The 16,800-nt window shown below is 43.8% G+C and overlaps 1 protein-coding gene across 3 annotated transcripts; it reads left to right on the top strand.

Annotated features, from left to right (window-relative positions):
- Positions 1-688: 688 nt before the first annotated feature.
- Positions 689-13,851, top strand: LOC311510943 (complement decay-accelerating factor-like). 3 transcript variants are annotated; one of them, XM_084611076.1, is made up of 9 exons: positions 689-864; positions 1,499-1,687; positions 3,061-3,252; positions 4,186-4,285; positions 9,276-9,358; positions 10,140-10,250; positions 11,215-11,370; positions 11,499-11,684; positions 12,009-13,851. In XM_084611076.1, exons 1-9 carry the CDS (start codon positions 795-797, stop codon positions 12,098-12,100), a joined length of 1,179 nt encoding a protein of 392 aa, XP_084467202.1. In that variant the 5' UTR covers positions 689-794; the 3' UTR covers positions 12,101-13,851. The 3 variants fall into 3 exon arrangements, with proteins under 3 accessions (XP_084467202.1, XP_084467201.1, XP_084467203.1); XM_084611075.1 differs by having other exon boundaries at positions 10,056-10,250; XM_084611077.1 differs by lacking the exon at positions 11,499-11,684 and having other exon boundaries at positions 10,056-10,250.
- The last annotated feature ends 2,949 nt before the right edge of the window (positions 13,852-16,800 follow it).

The following is a 16,800-nucleotide window of genomic DNA, read 5'->3' as shown; positions in this document are numbered from 1 at the left end:
GGAAACACAGCGTCAAAACATGAATGTTCATTGCCCAGCCCTGTCCCCTGCTAAATTAGATAATCCAGTTTCTGAGCCCGTAACACACACACATTGTATAAAGCTTCATTTTCTCATATCTCTGCCAAATGTTTGCATGCTCCAGTGGAAAAACTAAATCTGCAGCGTGAGGACAGATGTTCAAGTCTTCCCGACGATATTCACTGTGCTGAGCTCTTTTGAAAATAAAGCCCAAGGGTGTGTGTTTTGGTATTCGTTCCTTTGCTGCTTGTGTTAGCGGTGACATTAACACCAGCCTCCTCTCTGTGTTTGCTGTAACCAACTGGATTCAGCCTGAGCCAGCCCCGCCCTTCTCTCCTGACCCCGCCTCCAATCGGTCTCAGCGCTCTTCAGGCCCCGCCCCTTCTCTCCTGACCCCGCCTCCAACCGTTCATAGCGCTGTTCAGGCCCCGCCCCTTCTCTCCTGACCCCGCCTCCAACCGTTCATGGCGCTGTTCAGGCCCCGCCCCTTCTCTCCTGACCCCGCCTCCAACCGTTCATGGCGCTGTTCAGGCCCCGCCCCTTCTCTCCTGACCCCGCCTCCAACCGTTCATGGCGCTGTTCAGGCCCCGCCCCTTCTCTCCTGACCCCGCCTCCAACCGTTCATGGCGCTGTTCAGGCCCCGCCCCTTCTCTCCTGACCCCGCCTCCAACCGTTCATGGCGCTATTCAGGCCCCCTCTATCCCCACCCCCTTCCTCACTGGTGCTGGGCACGGCGCAGGCTGCGGGTGGGAGCTCCCTGGCCGACGCCCACCATGTCCCCGGGGCTCCCCTGCCCCGCGCTGGCCCTGGGGCTCCTGCTCCTGCTGCTGCCCGGGACTCGCAGTGAGTTGCGGGGGGTCGGCAGGGCAAAGCATCTCCGTGCGCCGTGCCGGGCGGGGCTCCCCGGGCCGGGGGCTGCGGATAGTCCCGGTGTCGGGGGGGCTCCCAGGGCATGAGCTAGGGGCTGCCTCGGGCCGGGCCCGGGGCTGCGCTTTGGCCCTTCGGTTGGCTCCTCCTGTCACGGGGTGGGGGGCGCCCCTTCCAGGCAAAGGGGGCGCCCCTTCCAGGCAAAGGGGGCGCCCCTTCCAGGCAAAGGGGGCCTCTCTGCCTGCTCCGTGCGCTGGGTCCCCCCGAGCCCCTTCCCCCGGTGCACTCAGCCCCGGGACTGCCGCCTGCCCCCGGGGTTCCCTCGTTCCCCGGGGTTCCCTCCATGGGGAAACCGCATGGGAGGGTTGGCAGGGATTTGTGTCTCTTGTGGCTGTTCCTGATGGTGCTGATTGTCTTCAGCTCCCAGGTTAAACCCCTGAGGTGGGTGGCTGTAGGGGGCTGGGCAATCGGAGTAACCTTCCTGATGGACTCACCTGTGGTCTGTCGCAGCTCCCTTTTCTCACCGCTGATGCGCTTCAGGGTCCTTCTGGTGTGCAAAGCTACTAGAATAAATAGGTTCTGTTACCATGGGCTTTTGTTTTGTCCCCAGGTGACTGTGGGCCCCCACCGAAGCTGAATCATGCCGTCCCCTCCGATGTGAATCGCACGGAGGGCTTCCCTGTTGACACACAAGTTACATACAGGTGCAGTGATGGCTTCCTTAAAATCCCTGGAAAGTCTGACACTGTAGTGTGCCTTTCAAACTCACAATGGTCCTACATCAACGAGTTTTGTGGTCGTAAGTATTTTATTTTATCTGGAATAAAGTTCCTTGGGCTGCCTTTCACTTATGAAAAGGTAAGACTTTTCCTATTTAGTAGGTATAGTCAAAATTAGCTCTGCCCTGTAATGATACCCAAAGGGAAGGGGAAACATTTACATTAAGTTTAATGTCTTTCATCTAGTCTGGGACTACAAACGCTGAAATGCATGAATCCTAGTTGTATGCTTATTTCTTGCCATCACTACTAGGGTTGGTTGGGTGGCCTAACTCTGCATTTCCGTACTTAGACATGCTTTTGGGGTGGTGATAAGAGTAACCTTAACTCTGAATTTCCTGGATTTATAATACAGTAAAAGCTTTGTTATCCAGCATGTTGAGGGAATGGGGGGTGCCAGTTAATCAGATACTCCAGTTAATTAAGCGTTATACTTACCAATGGAATATCAATTTTCAAAGAATTAGAATACAATAAAATGAATGAAGTTTAAAATAGTAGACAGGTACTTGCCCATCTAGTAGTAGTCCTGCACTGCAGAGTGTTTGGTTTCTTGAAGCACTTGGGTGTAAACCTGCTGTATAGAAAACTTGACCTGTAATCTTATCACTACGGGCAGCACATGGTGTACACCCCAATCATTAAAAATACACTTAACACAAAAACTGTACTGAACATAATTTAATCTTTGACGATTCAGAAGGCACGTCAGGATCTTGTGATGCCTCATGGTCGTCATTATCAACATCAATTATCATTGTAGAGGTAGAAGGTGTAGGAGATCGGGCTGAATCTGTAATGACCCTATGACACACCTTGGAAGCTGCATTTTTGAATAAATCACTGATATCCGCTTGCTTATTTGTCTTCTGTCTCTTTTGCATAAAAGTAGAGTTCAGAAAGTGCAATTGCATAATCTCCTGGGCCAGTATACTAGTCCCGGTTACTAGATTGAAGATTTGAATTGGGAGATATCAGAAATGCCAGTTAATAGAGCTTTCTGGTCAGTAAAGTGCCGGATAACACAGCTTTTACTGTACTTGTTTAGGGGCTAATTAAATCTCTCTCTCTCTCATTTAATTTAGTCTAAATTACTGACATGTACTCTTGACATTCAGTTAAACTTAGTTTTTACCTGGGAATCTAATAAAACAAAAACACCAAAAGTATATCTTAATATGCATTCTGCAGTTTTATATTGGGGGCCCATTCAGCATAGGGCCTATTTAACAAAGGGTATCCAAACGTGATTGTTCGTAACCTCCCTAAAGTGCTGCTAAGGGAGTAATTTGTTTCCTAAACGCTGAGTTTTGGTCTGTTGTTACAACAGACTGTTTCTGTACCTGTCTTCGTAGCCAAACCTTTCAGAACTAATGTCTGTCTCTACTGCTAGGTAGTTGTGGTGCTCCAACAAGGTTAAAGTTTGCTGCCTTAAGTAAGGAAGATGAGAGGAAGAATTACCATCCTGTTGGGATCACTGTGAGATATACTTGTCGCCCAGGGTATGAGAACATCACTGAAATGCTTCTTGTTAGTACTTGTCTTGACAACTTAACATGGTCAGAAGCCCCTGAGTTTTGTAGAAGTGAGTATCTTTTTTTTTTTTTTTGTTACTTTTCTGTCTCACTTGATCTGAGAACATCTCACAATTAGGACCCACTAGGCAGCTGGCTCCCAATTTGCTAGTTTAATTGGTTATTTAGTCTGAAGGGCTGTTTAGCCAGGTTTTTTCTTAGGATAAATTACAATAGCTGTATTTCTATGGAATATTTAGCTGTTCTTAAAACTGACTGGTGAAGATCAAGTACCAGGATAGCGCTGGCTGTATGAATACAGTATGTCTGCTTTGAATTTCATATGAAAAGTAAATTTCTAATGCACTATGTTTCAACTAGAATAACCATGGGAAATTACTTGTTGTAGGGGGAAGGAGGAATTTCTGCCATTGGGAGGTTTCTTGTCTGTCTTCATTAAAATTGATGACATTGGTGGAGTATTTTTTCTACAACGCTTGGTAACTCGTGGAACTTACTGCTGCTAAATACTGAAACAAAGAAATCTGAGAGATTGAAAAAAAAAGTTTCTGCATTTAGCATGCAGAAATAAGGATAAAAAGACAGAAGGGGTATTTTTACCTTCGGGACGTAAGTCAGCCATTAACCATGGGGGTTTGACAGACCTGTCCTTCCCACTTTCCACCCCTGGCACCAGTGGGCGTTTTATTGCATAATTACCCCCTTTGGTCTGGACACTTGTGCAGGGTACAGCCTGCAAGGGGTTGAGCACCTTCAGTTGCCGCTGGTATGATTGAGCCCTGTGTGGGTTTTACACGTGTGTCCGAAGCCACTGTCAGAAGTATGGTACTGGACTAAAAGACCCTCTGTGGTGTGACACTATATGAAGTGGTGTGAGTGGGCATGCAGCTATAGCCTTCTTAAGTATGTTGTTGTTGTTTAGCTCTTCTGTTTCCATCATGACAACACAAATTAATGTTAATCCTAGCCTTGGTCTCTATTAGGGAAATCATGTGGTCATCCAGGAGAACTACTCCATGGCAGAGCTGGTCATATGACAGAATTTCTGTTTGGTGCAAAAATAGACTTGCTCTGTGAAGATGGGTGAGTGTCAAGGTGCCTCTCGTAGTTAATTCCAAGAACTTTGGTGTACAATTGCTGGCTAACGGCAAAATAATGCATGGTTTAACTTCAAATACATACTTGGGGGTAGTGCTATCAACTGCAGCCTTGGGGTGGGTTCTCATTTGGAAGTAGAGCTTTCAAACCGTTTGCTAGTATGGAGTCTGTCTCCACCCTCCCCACTTGAGTGATGAAGCTGAAATGGGAAGAAGTCCCAGCTGTGTGTAGAGGAGGGAGAATAGGGGTTTGCTGGGGTGCCTTTACTTTTTGCATCCAGTGTAGGTCAGTGAACACCAGATCCTGTCCAGATGGGTTATGTAGTGCCACAGAGTCTATAACAAGTATAAAATCAGGCCCAGTATGTCCCAGTTCACATGCAGCTGGGCTTGAATTTAAATCTTTCCACATGGAATGCAAATGGTGTCAGGTGGAGTTACCCTGTAGGTGGTGAGAGAGATTCTCAGTGGCGTGGTTTCTGTGGGAAGAACACTTTCTGGTTGAAATATTTGTGGGATGCCCTAAATTTTGTAGCATGGGCCCTGGGTGTGATTCAGGCCTAAGTATAACTTCTATCACAAACTAAAATTAGCACAAATATTTTTAAGCTTTTACACATAATAGAAGGTAGGTCCAAATTATGGTAGGTGTCTAGACAAATAGGTCAGCATAAAATGACTAAGTATTTATCTATTTATTTCAAAGGAAGTACTACACAGAAGATGTGGGTGTTCAAGTATCTATTTGAAAAAGCTACCACAGTAAAATTGGTCTGTCAGTTGCCTTTGCAGTTACGGAGCCCATGTATGAACCGCTCTTGCCATCAATCTGTAACTTGGTTCAGATTTTCCATGCATGGTTTTAATCAGGGTTTAGAGAACTGGAAAAGATCTTTAGTTGCAAAATGAAAAACAACTCTACCAAAAACTGTTCTTTGTCTCTTTCCTATTAAAACCTTAACACCCCTCCGACCGCCAAACACACATGGTTAGGCCTGGTCTATGCTTCGTGTAGGTTGACATAGGTATGGCAGTCAGGGTGTGAAAAATCCACGCCTCTGAGCATGATAGCTATGCTGACATAACCCCTGGTGTAAATGCAGCTAGATCCACAGAAGAATGTGTCAGTCAACCTAGGACTGTCCCTCTGGGAGGTGTTTTCTACAGCAACAGAAAAAATGTTGAAGGCTGCATGTACGCTGTAGGGTTCTGCAGGCAGAGTTGTGTTGCTACAATCCCTGTAGTGTAGATGTGGCCTTTTCCCCTAGTGCTCGAGGAAAGACAGTCGGGAAGGCTGTGTGGCCGCATACCCCGTTCACTAATTTCTACGCAGGAATCTTTTAAAGGTCACACAACCTTGGAAATGGAATGCTGCTGACAGAGGAGGGGTAGCTGGGGCTGCACAGACATTGGAAGGCCTGGGGCAAAATCTGGAACTGAGGCTTCCTACCCTTCTAAAAATAAATTACTGGGGGGGGAGTGGGGAGTGAGCTCACTGGCGTGGCTCCTGTCCTGTCAGGCTGGGACCAGCTCTGGGCTCTGAGACCTGGCCCATGAGGTTACAGCACTGCTCAGCTTTGGCCCTGTTGCCCCTCTGTCATTGCATTGCAGCCTGGTGTGCTGAGGTTGCATCATCCCTCAGTTTGGGGGCCTCTTAAATGGGGGGCCTGGGGCAAACTGCTTCTTTGCCTTCCCCTGAGGTGGCCTAGAGATGCTTAGGCTGAACCACTAACTTTCAGAGTGAAGTGTATGGTCAGAGTGGACAGTGTTTTTAATTCTTGACTACGCCAGATAACTAGGCAGTTATCAAAGGTGTAGAATGCCAGGTGGTTCCATTTCAGAACAGTTCCACAGGATGGGACCACAAGAGTAGTTGTCGGCTTGCAGCAAGCAAGTCATAGAATATCAGGGTTGGAAGGGACCTCAGGAGGTCCAACCTCCTGCTCAAAGCAGGACCAATCCCCAACTAAATCATCCCAGCCAGGGCTTTGTCAAGCCTGACCTTAAAAATTCCTAAGGAAGGAGATTCCACCACCTCCCTAGGTAACGCATTCCAGTGTTTCACCACCCTCCTAGTGAAAAAGATTTTCCTAATATCCAACTTCAACCTCCCCCACTGCAACTTGAGACCATTACTCCTTGTCCTGTCATCTTCTACCACTGAGAATAGCCTAGAACCATCCTCTCTGGAACCACCTCTCAGGTAGTTGAAAGCAGCTATCAAATCCCCCCTCATTCTTCTCTTCTGAAGGCTAAACAATCCCAGCTCCCTCAGCCTCTCCTCATAACTCATGTGTTCCAGTCCCCTAATCATTTTTGTTGCCCTCTGCTGGACATTTTCCAATTTTTCCACATCCTTCTTGTAGCGTCGGGCCCAAAACTGGACACACTACTCCAGATGAGGCCTCGCCAATGTCGAATAGAGGGGAACGATCACGTCCCTCGATCTGCTGGCAATGTCCCTACGTATACATCCCAAAATGCCATTGGCCTTCTTGGCAACAAGGGCACACTGTTGTCTCATATCCAGCTTCTCGTCCACTGTAACCCCTAGGTCCTTTTCTGCAGAACTGCTGCCGAGCCATTCGGTCTCTAGTCTGTAGCGGTGTGAGGGATTCTTCTGTCCTAAGTGCAGGACTCCGCACTTGTCTTTGTTGAACCTCATCAGATTTCTTTTGGCCCAATCCTCTAATTTGTCTAGGTCCCTCTGTATCCTATCCCTGCCCTCCAGCATATCTACTTCTCCTCCCAGTTTAGTGTCATCTGCAAACTTGCTGAGGGTGCAAGACACACCATCCTCCAGATCATTAATGAAGACATTGAACAAAACCGGCCCAAGGACCAACCCTTGGGGCACTCCACTTGATACCAGGTGCCAACTATACATGGAGCCATTGATCGCTACCCATTGAGCCCGACAATCCAGCCAGCTTTCTATCCACCTTATAGTCCATTCATCCAGCCCATACTTCTTTAACTTGCTGGCAAGAATACTGTGGGAGACCGTGTCAAAAGCTTTGCTAAAGTCAAGGAACAACACATCCACCACTTTCCCCTCATCCACAGAACCAGTTATCTCGTCATAGAAGGCAATTCGATTAGTCAGGCATGACTTGCCCTTGGTGAATCATGCTGACTGTTCCTGATCACTTTCCTCTCCTCTAAGTGCTTCAGAATTGATTCCTTGAGGACCTGCTCCAAGATTTTTCCAGGGACTGAGGTGAGGCTGACTGGCCTGTAGTTCCCAAGATCCTCCTCCTTCCCTTTTTTAAAGATGGGCACTACATTAGCCTTTTTCCAGTCGTCAGGGACTTCCCCGGATCACCATGAGTTTTCAAAGATCATGGCCAATGGCTCTGCAATCACATCCGCCAACTCCTTTAGCACTCTTGGATGCAACTCGTCCGGCCCCATGGACTTGTGCACGTCCAGCTTTTCTAAATAGTCCTGAACCACTTCTTTCTCCACAGAGGGCTGGTCACCTCCTCCCCATGCTGTGCTGCCCAGTACAGTAGTCTGGGAGCTGACCTTGTTCATGAAGACAGAGGCAAAAAAAGCATTGAGTACATTATTAGCTTTTTCCACATCCTCTGTCACTAGGTTGCCTCCCTCATTCAGTAAGGGGTCCACACCTTCCTTGACTTTCTTTTTGTTGCTAACATACCTGAAGGAAACCCTTCTTGTTACTCTTAACATCTCTTGCTAGCTGCAACTCCAGGTGTGATTTGGCCTTCCTGATTTCACTCCTGCATCCCCGAGCAATATTTTTATACTCTTCCCTGGTCATTTGTCCAATCTTCCACTTCTTGTAAGCTTCTTTTTTGTGTTCAAGATCAGCAAGGATTTTGCTGTTAAGCCAAGCTGGTTGCCTGCCATATTTACTATTCTTTCTACACATCGGGATGGTTTGTCCCTGTAACCTCAATAAGGATTCTTTAAAATATGGCCAGTCTAAAGTCTGAACCCTTTCACGTGTGAAAACACTCTGAACAGTCTGACAGTATCTAAAATTACTAGTTCTTTGGGGATTCATCACACTGAGTAACTGGGGCTGTTTTAGGGACTCTTTCTGCCTTCTCTAGCAATGGAAGAAGTAAGGATCGCTACAATGTGCAAATTAGAGGGCAGAGAATCCACCGTTTTGCTGTGCACAGGATTAATGACTGTTCCCAAGTGTCTGATTCAGTATAAACCCATTAAGCTTGCAGAGAGTGTGTTGTATCCACCTATTTGCTTGCTTAAATTGCCTTTTACTACTTGTGCCTTGGTCATGCTGGTATTCACAGCAGGAACAATCTTCTTCAATGTCTGTTGCCCATTTTTGACCAAGTGGCTAGTCAAAGTTCAGGCCCCTGATGATGTTCCAGTTGGAAGTAGAAATTGATGACGGAATCGGGTATTTTCTTTGATGCAGCCTTGCTTATTTGCAAGGAATGTAGAAAGTCCCGCTTCTCCAAATGCAGGAGAAACCAAAGGCAAAGGAGTAGTGTTTTTAGCTTACATGCCCAAGTTTCTTTTCATCCAGCACCCTTGACCCACAACCTCTAAGTTTCTTTCAAGGTCACACCGTGCTTACAAGCTTCTGCTTGGCTTTGTTCAGATTGTCTCAGTCTCCCTGATTCTGTTCTGCTTTGCGACCCCTGACAGATACCCTTTAAAAAAAAAAAAAAACAACCTCTCAGCAAAAACCTTTCCTCCACACAGTGCAAAACTCCTGAGTGGGTTCACATTATCTCTGTTTTTAGGTGGGGCATTGTGATGGACTTCTCACAATTATATTAATGGAAGGGTACATTGACACCCATCCATCTCAATGAGGTTTTAACTCAACCCATAACAAGGCTTCACCCAGGTCATAAGTCACCACCTGTAAGCTGAAAGAATCCATATTCCAAACTGCCAGACAGTTACACAGGCAATCAAAGAACTAGGTAAGAAACTTGATACTCATTTTTGTGTGTGTGTTTTTTATTTAGGTACAAATTAATTGGTCGGCCTTTCATTCAATGTGAGCTTAAGGGAGATGAAGTTGAATGGAGTAAACTTCCAACTTGCCAAGGTAAGACAAATCCAACCTTCCCTAAACACCTAAATCTGAGGTTTCTTTGGAGTAGAACTTAATCTAAATCCTCTCATAGTTCATTTGCCTCTCTCCTGTTTTGGACACTTATGTGGAGGGTCTGTCAGCCATGCTGTTGCTATGAGAAATGTTTTAATATTCCAGCTGTGGAATACTTGAAGACCTTATCACTGTTCCCCAAGGTCATGAAACCCTTCTTTCCTATGAGTAATGTTTTGGAATGGGTGTGCTCTGGTGAGAGAGTTTTTGCCAGGGCCCTATGTCATGGGGACCAGCGCCAGTTTGCATGATAACATTTAGAAGAGGATGGAGTAAAGCTTGAAAGAAGGAAGACTTCCGAATCGGAGGGAGGAAACTCTCTCTCTCAAACTTGGTTAAAATACAGTACTAACTACGTTTTCAAATGGCTAAATATTTTTCTTCTTTTAAGGATCTTAGATAAACTTTTTGTTAAGTAAATGTTTGCACTTTTAACTGAAACTTTTATTAATATTAATGAGACCAGGTTGGTGAGATCAACTCTTTAGGGCCAACTTCTGTTGGTGAAAGATAAGCTTTCAAGCTACACAGGGCTCTCAGTATTACCTCACCCATCTCGTCTCTCTCATATCCTAAGACTAACACAGCTACAACAACACTCAAACATTCATATTCATGACCTTCTATTTTCCTGCAGTGATTACTTGTTCTTTCCCTCCTTACATTGCCAATGGGACATACGATGGCAGGGGTGTAGAAAATTTTGCTTATAACTCAACAGTAACTTACAGATGTGACGGTGGGTTCCGGCTTATTGGAGCTGCTTCCATTCATTGTACAACAAAAGATAAAACAAGTGGAGTCTGGAGTGGACCTGCTCCTAAATGCAATGGTGAGTAATGTGTGTTTAGTGTCTTCCTCTGCTACTTTTTTGCACCAGGTAAAACTATTATTGCTAGGCACAAAATAACTTAATTATAAGTTGCGTGGCCAACTTTTAAAAAGACCTTAACAATGTTTCATCTTAATATGCACTGATATTTAGGAAATTATCACTGAGGGGCTGTTCATAAAAGAATGATGTGAGACTTTGAATGTTTTTTTATCCCTCCTTTTGCTGTAGACACAACTGCACATGTCCTATTAAAAGGAAATAAGTGGTACTTTCTCAGGTGAGTTGGAAGAACTTGGGTTTGTTTAAAGATGTAGTTTCCACAATTTCACATTGTACACTAAATTTTCATGGATTATTTCCATGATCTAACTTGTATAATTTTTGAAACTGTTAGTGGTAACACTGCTGTAAAATTTTGGGAGAGAACTTGGTTATCTATCTGCCCCTTACTCCCAAGCACTTCTTACAGTTGTATTTTCTGGTAGTTTACTAAACGTATGGCTTTGTGAACATAAGATGCTGGGTGAAGAATATAGGAGAGGTTTAACAGGTGCTGTCTGAGGTCAGTAATATACTGATAAATGGGTTTAGAATAATATAAGGTCTGGAAGTGCACTGACAGAGGTTAGAACAGTTTTTAAGAGAAGGTATTTGCTTTGGAACAGATTCTTAGCTAGTATAAATTATCAGAGCTTCACTGAAGCCGGTAGAGCTGATATCGTACATGTGCTGCAGAACTGTATCTGTAAATACAGAGTAACATTTCCCCGGTAGTTGAATAAGAATAAACAAAAGTCTGATTTGGTGATAGCTCTTCAATTGCTAGAAAATTAATTTTTGCTTTTTTAGAAATCCTATAATGTACTTTGGTTAGAAATAATCTTTGACGTATTTGTGATTGTTCCTATCAAAACTGGGCAGGGGTTAAAATACCAACTTTAGTCCATTTTATTCTATTCAGGTTCTTATACTGCATCCAAGAACGTGGTACTTGACCAACATAAGAAAAAGAAAATAAAAAGCAGACCGTATTCTGTATCACGATTCCAAAACACACGTTTCACCATCACTTCCTCCCATTCTTCCTCATTTCCCAGAGGTGACCTGAGGACACGAGGTGAGTCTTGTACCATATCTTGAAGGTCACCAAATCTGGGTTCTGGCAGACTGGAGGGAGGAAGTGAATTTTCATGCCTAGGCTTACAGCTAAAGCTTTCAGTTCTCACATTTTTTCTTTATTATTAGGTAGTTGGATTACTCCACCACTGTTCAGATTTGCTGTACCACTGTACATTAATCAGAACTATTGTTCTGTCAGAACCAAGGAAAGATCTATTTGCAGCCAAAGTTACATGGGAATCTCTGGAGTATTACCCAGCGCCAAGTGCTTTCAAAACTTAAAATGGTCAGAAGTCCCAGGGTTCTGTGCAAGTGAGCCTCTTTCCTTTTCTGTTTCAATTGATCTACAAGACATTCTTGTGCAGTTAGTATAGTCTTCTGTTTACAGCTGGGTCAGAGTTCAGTCCTGGCTGCGTTGATCTTAACATCTTGAAATATCTTTGTTTTAAATGTTTTTGCTTTCAATTCATTGGATGTCTCCTTCCTCCATTATGAGAGGATAAATAGGAGAGCCTGACTGATCCTCTTGATACTGTATCCAAAAGCAAGAGAACCTTATACAATACACATCAAAACCTGTTTCTTTTTCCATGGACAGTGGGGCAACAGCCTAATATTAATCTCCTTCTATCCTAGAGAGATCTTTGCTATCCAGAAGAACAGGAGCATGGCAGAGCTGCTGCTATAACAGATTTCCAATTTGGTGCAAGAGTGGATTTCATCCGTGAGGAAGAGAGAGTATCAGGCTGTGGTGAATGACTTAAAGCTGCTGGCTGACTCTGGAAACTGAGTATCAAAGGGTAATCTCAAACCTACTCAAGGTTTGTGCTACAAAACCAAATGCTCAGGGGCAGAACTTTGAAACGGAACTTGACCAAAGATGGGCTGTGATTCCTGGCCTTTCACGCTTCAAACGAGAACCCAGCTCTGTTCCAGGTTTGAGTGCAGAGTTTTTGGATTTTGTGCCCACTGAAGTCTAGGCTGCTAAAAATCTTGGCTTGATGGGAGGATTTGTACTGCCTAGATCTTATAACAAATAGAGACTTGAGTTGAAACAGATGATAGGGAATCTTCTTTATAGAAAGAAACAAGAAAGATACTAAAAGGGATTCCAAAGCTTCTGGGGGCCAATCATGAGTTGATGTAAACAGTCATAGCTCCACTGAGATCAAAGGAACAATGATGAAGGATTTTGCCTACTGCTGTAGCGCGAGTTGTTTCTTGCTATGTAATGTTCCCCGGTCATGCTAGTACTGATAGGTTGACAGTTACTTTTATGGCCAGAAATGCAGTCCAAATTTCTAGACTATTGGACAAGGAACCAGATAAACCATGATCTTATTCTTCTTCATTCAGATGCAAGTTAATTGGACCATTTCTTACCAAATGTATCTGGAAGCAAAAGTTGTGTGGAATAAGGTGCTTTTAGCTTGCCAATCTAAGACTCTCATAATGCTTTAAAACGAGCTTGTGCCCAGAGATGTTGGCTTTGGTATGGAGCTGAGGTTAGAAGTAGCATAGGTTGTTTTGTTTCAAGGAGTGAAAGACTAGTAACCCTTATGGGTAAAGTCCCTCCTACCCCTAACTCTGACTACATGCTTAAAATCTCAAGTTCCTTTGGAATGAAAAAATGGTAAATCTCTGTTCCCAGTGAGCTTTCTGAAAACCTCCAAAAAAAAAAAAAAAAAAAAAAAACTACACCACTTTCGGACCCTTCTTGAGGAGGGAGGATCTGTAAAAATCCACAGCCTGCTGTCTGGTCTAGTACCAGTTGTTCTATTGGAAAAGTTCCAGCTTAGCTGTATGCTGCTGGAACACTTGAGGAGCTTGTCCCCATAGGATGCAGGTCAAGCAGCTGTATTGCCCTGTGATTCATGTAAGGGTGGTTTGTGCTTTGAGGCAGTCTCTCAAGGTTTGTGCTGTCAGGCTGGAGTCTGAGGCAATGAGCAGTGCTGGGGAAAGGGTGGGGCAAAACTTGAGAACTGTGTGTCCAATATCTGACAGAGGTAATGCCTCAAATCTTTCTAAAATACAGTGGTAATTACATGAACAAATTGCTAAATACCCTTCCCTCTTGGAATTTGGGACAAATAACAAAAAGCCTTTTAAGTAATTAACTTTTAACTGAAACTTTTTTGTTTAATATTAAATGTCATAATTCCTCTTTACTTTAGACTCCTGCTATCCCTAATGGAATAGATGGCAGGAATGTAGAAAGCTTTGCCTATCCCTCTGCAGCAACATAGATGTGACTATTCTTTTGTCCTTCATTGAAGAGGCATCCATTTATTGTACAGTGAAAAAACAAATGTACTTTGGAGTTGGCCTACCCTCAAAGCAAAGGTGACTGGCATTTAGTATTTGCTTCTTGGTCTACTGTAATGCACCAGGAAAAGTATTAATTACTAGGCAAGCACCTAAATTGAGGAAATTGTTTTTTCTAGCTTAAACATCTCAATAAATATCTTTTTAAAACTGATGTTGTTGAAAGCTTAAGCTTTATAGAACAGCTGATCCACCATAAATAACTTGGGAGCAATTCTGCCTCTCCTAGTGCCTGCATTTTTGTTCTTCCACACTTTAAAGTTCTAAGACACATCTCCGACCAGGGCATGACTACACTAAATAAGCGGCTACATGGCTGAAGAGCTGCAGGTGCACCACTTAGCATAGACACTACTTATGCCGACGAGAGAGGTTCTCCCATCCACATAGGTAATCCAGCTCCCCGAGCGGCAGTAGCTAGGTCAGCAGGAGAATTCTTCCATCAGCCTACTACTATCAACAGCAGGGGTTAGGTCAGCAGAGCTGCATGTCTCGGGTGTGAGAAATCCACGCCTCTGAGACATAGCTATGCTGATGTAAATTCCTCACCATACATTTGATATGTTTCTCCTTTGCAAAGCCTAACCCAACGGTTATTCCAATCTGGAAATACCAACCCCCCCCCACCCCCCAAACTTCCTGGCGGGGAAAAGGTAAAACGTTCTTTAATCTTGCTCCATGCAAAGGAGGATGTTGAGCCCTCTAGCTGATTTTGTTCACACCAGTATTTTCCACAAAAGTTATGGGTGATCTTTATTTGTTCCCCAAGAGCAATTTGTTTTTCTTTCTTTATACATCTGAAAGTAAATTCCCAGAGTAAACAAAAACAAGTTAGGAGTGGCTTGAGTAGATTTTCAGAGAGGGCTTATATTTTTAGCCCTGCTTAGAGAAGCAGCATCATATGTTAGATCCTAGCCACATAGAGCTCATGGGTTTATAGACTTTAAGGGTCTAAACCCACTGCCACTTGTGTAGTATAGTGGGCGAACCATGCACCTCTAACGCATTCTTTGAGTGTCATTCAGATTCTTTTATGGGTGGAGTTGTCACCCTGTTATGCAGATTTGTTAGCATGAAGACATTTAGCACTGAATTATAAAACCCTGATTTGTCACATGGTCATGCTTCCCCTTGATACTAAAAGGCATGTTTACTGCCCCATGAAATTTGTGTTAAGTAAATTTTGTAACTGATAGAAATCGAAGTTAAAGGAAAAAGCACGGAGTTAATTTGGTGGTCCCCAAACTGTTTTGCCTGCATGACCCCATTTTCAGACTTGATTGCTCCAGCGATTGCAGACAACATAGGGGATGCTATTTTGTAAAGCAAAATGGTGTCCGCTGCACATGGGATTGTGACCCAACTGCTGATGGCATGACCCCACTTGAGGTCATGACCCATAGTTAGGAAACTGCTGAGTTCAGATATATGCTTAGCTCTTGTGGATTATCGAGTGGATTGATTTCAACTGAATTTGGACACATACTTAAACCTTTGCACTTTAAATGGATCACTTACGGCAAATCTCTCATTCCTGGACCTTTCTTTCCTTTCCCTCTTTCCACTATAGCACCTAATGTCCTGTGGATTAATGCACAAGGATAATTATTGTTTAACATTTTAAATTGCAGTAGCTCCTGAAGGCAACAACCAAGTTGGGCCCTTTTATGCTAGGGGGTGTATAAACACTGTATAAATGACAGTCCATGCCCTGAAAAGGTAGATCTGACCCATTATTCACACATGTGCAAACTTTTGATTTGTGAATGACAGTACTCCAATATTATCTATTTAACGCTCATTTGAAGTGCCTGCTGAACCTCCACTTTGCAGTTGAAATGGGCTCCATCTTCTTCTGGTAAACTGGACAGTACAGCTTAGTGGAGGGGAGCCTAGACACGTAGGAGAGAACCCTGAAGATCTCTGAAGATTGCAGAAGAACTATGCCTGCAGATATTCTGATGATCCCATGAAATTTTTGTGAAGGACTTTTCTCATTGTCTTTGTGTCTGAAATATGAAAGAGCCCTGAGAAACCTGCCTGCCTTCAATGTTAGATAATCTGGGAGCAGCTCACTTGCCTCGTCCATGCTGTACTCTTTCTGCTAACTTCCAAATAAAATATTTGGTACAATCTAAGGTACTAAGTGATGCTTCCCTATGTATGGATTGTTCCTGGGATCTGTTAACTGATATTCATGAGTTTTCTATTTCAGTTGACTTTAATTTCTTCGCTCTATATTGAGAATACCCATTATCTTGGTAAGCAAATAAAAACATTTTTAAGCTTTCAGTTTTTTAATATTTCACTTTCTCTATCTCAAACCAATATTGCCTTAATTGTAGAAAGCCACTGTAAGATACTTGAATATCTGTGGGGCTAAAGTAGTTATTTGCCTACAATGCCATGGAAAGATTCAGTAAGAGCAAGACAAATTAAGGATCCTTGGGGGGGGGGGGGGGGAATTGGCTAAATCTAGCCAATCTGGGAGGGCTGTGCAGAAAAGTAGAGTAGTTTCAGTTGTTACATGGGTTCTGGAGTCCCCCTTCCAAGGTCTCTGGTTTTACAATCTAATTATCTCTGGAATGTCTTTGTCATATATCGAAATGTTTCTCTGGTTCTTGTGATAGGGGAGAACCTACAAAAGTGACAAAGTAAATTAAGTATGTCTTGAGTGTCTTCTCTAATTTCATCCTCAGTAATTTAGGCTACAAGTAACCGTAGTGGGATTAAAATCAGACAGAAGGGATGTTATGGGAGAATGAAACGCTACATTACTGCAACCATTTTGTGTCCAGCCCCTGTTAGCTGAAAAGCAAATAACATATTGTTAGGGCTCTGAGAGGCTAGGCCAAATAGCTGCATGATTGCAATTTCGCTAATCCAAATGGGAGGATGGAACAGTTAATGGAGCATGAGAATGGAAGGGAGTGGGGGGATAGGTGACCTTGGCTTTGAGTGCCCCGACATAAGTTTAATTATGACTAGACATGCTTTGCTGATAATGGATAAGGAGCAATTTGCTGAAGCTAGGGGAATTAGTGACCCACTAGTGGTTACTATGGTGACTAGTAGGAGTCACTAGAAGTTAGCAATAAAACTT

The sequence above is a fragment of the Lepidochelys olivacea genome, assembly GCF_965140295.1.
Source record: "Lepidochelys olivacea isolate rLepOli2 genome assembly, chromosome: 21".
In the NCBI taxonomy this organism is placed as follows: domain Eukaryota; kingdom Metazoa; phylum Chordata; order Testudines; family Cheloniidae; genus Lepidochelys; species Lepidochelys olivacea.
This window is presented reverse-complemented; position numbering and strand designations above follow the sequence as displayed.

Coding starts and splice junctions, on each gene's coding strand:
- LOC311510943 (XM_084611075.1), top strand. CDS start 795: ATGTCCCCGGGGCTCCCCTGCCCCGCGCTGGCCCTGGGGCTCCTGCTC. Junction 3,253..4,185: donor AGCCCCTGAGTTTTGTAGAA/GTGAGTATCTTT, acceptor GGTCTCTATTAG/GGAAATCATGTGGTCATCCA. Junction 11,371..11,498: donor AGGTGACCTGAGGACACGAG/GTGAGTCTTGTA, acceptor CTTTATTATTAG/GTAGTTGGATTACTCCACCA.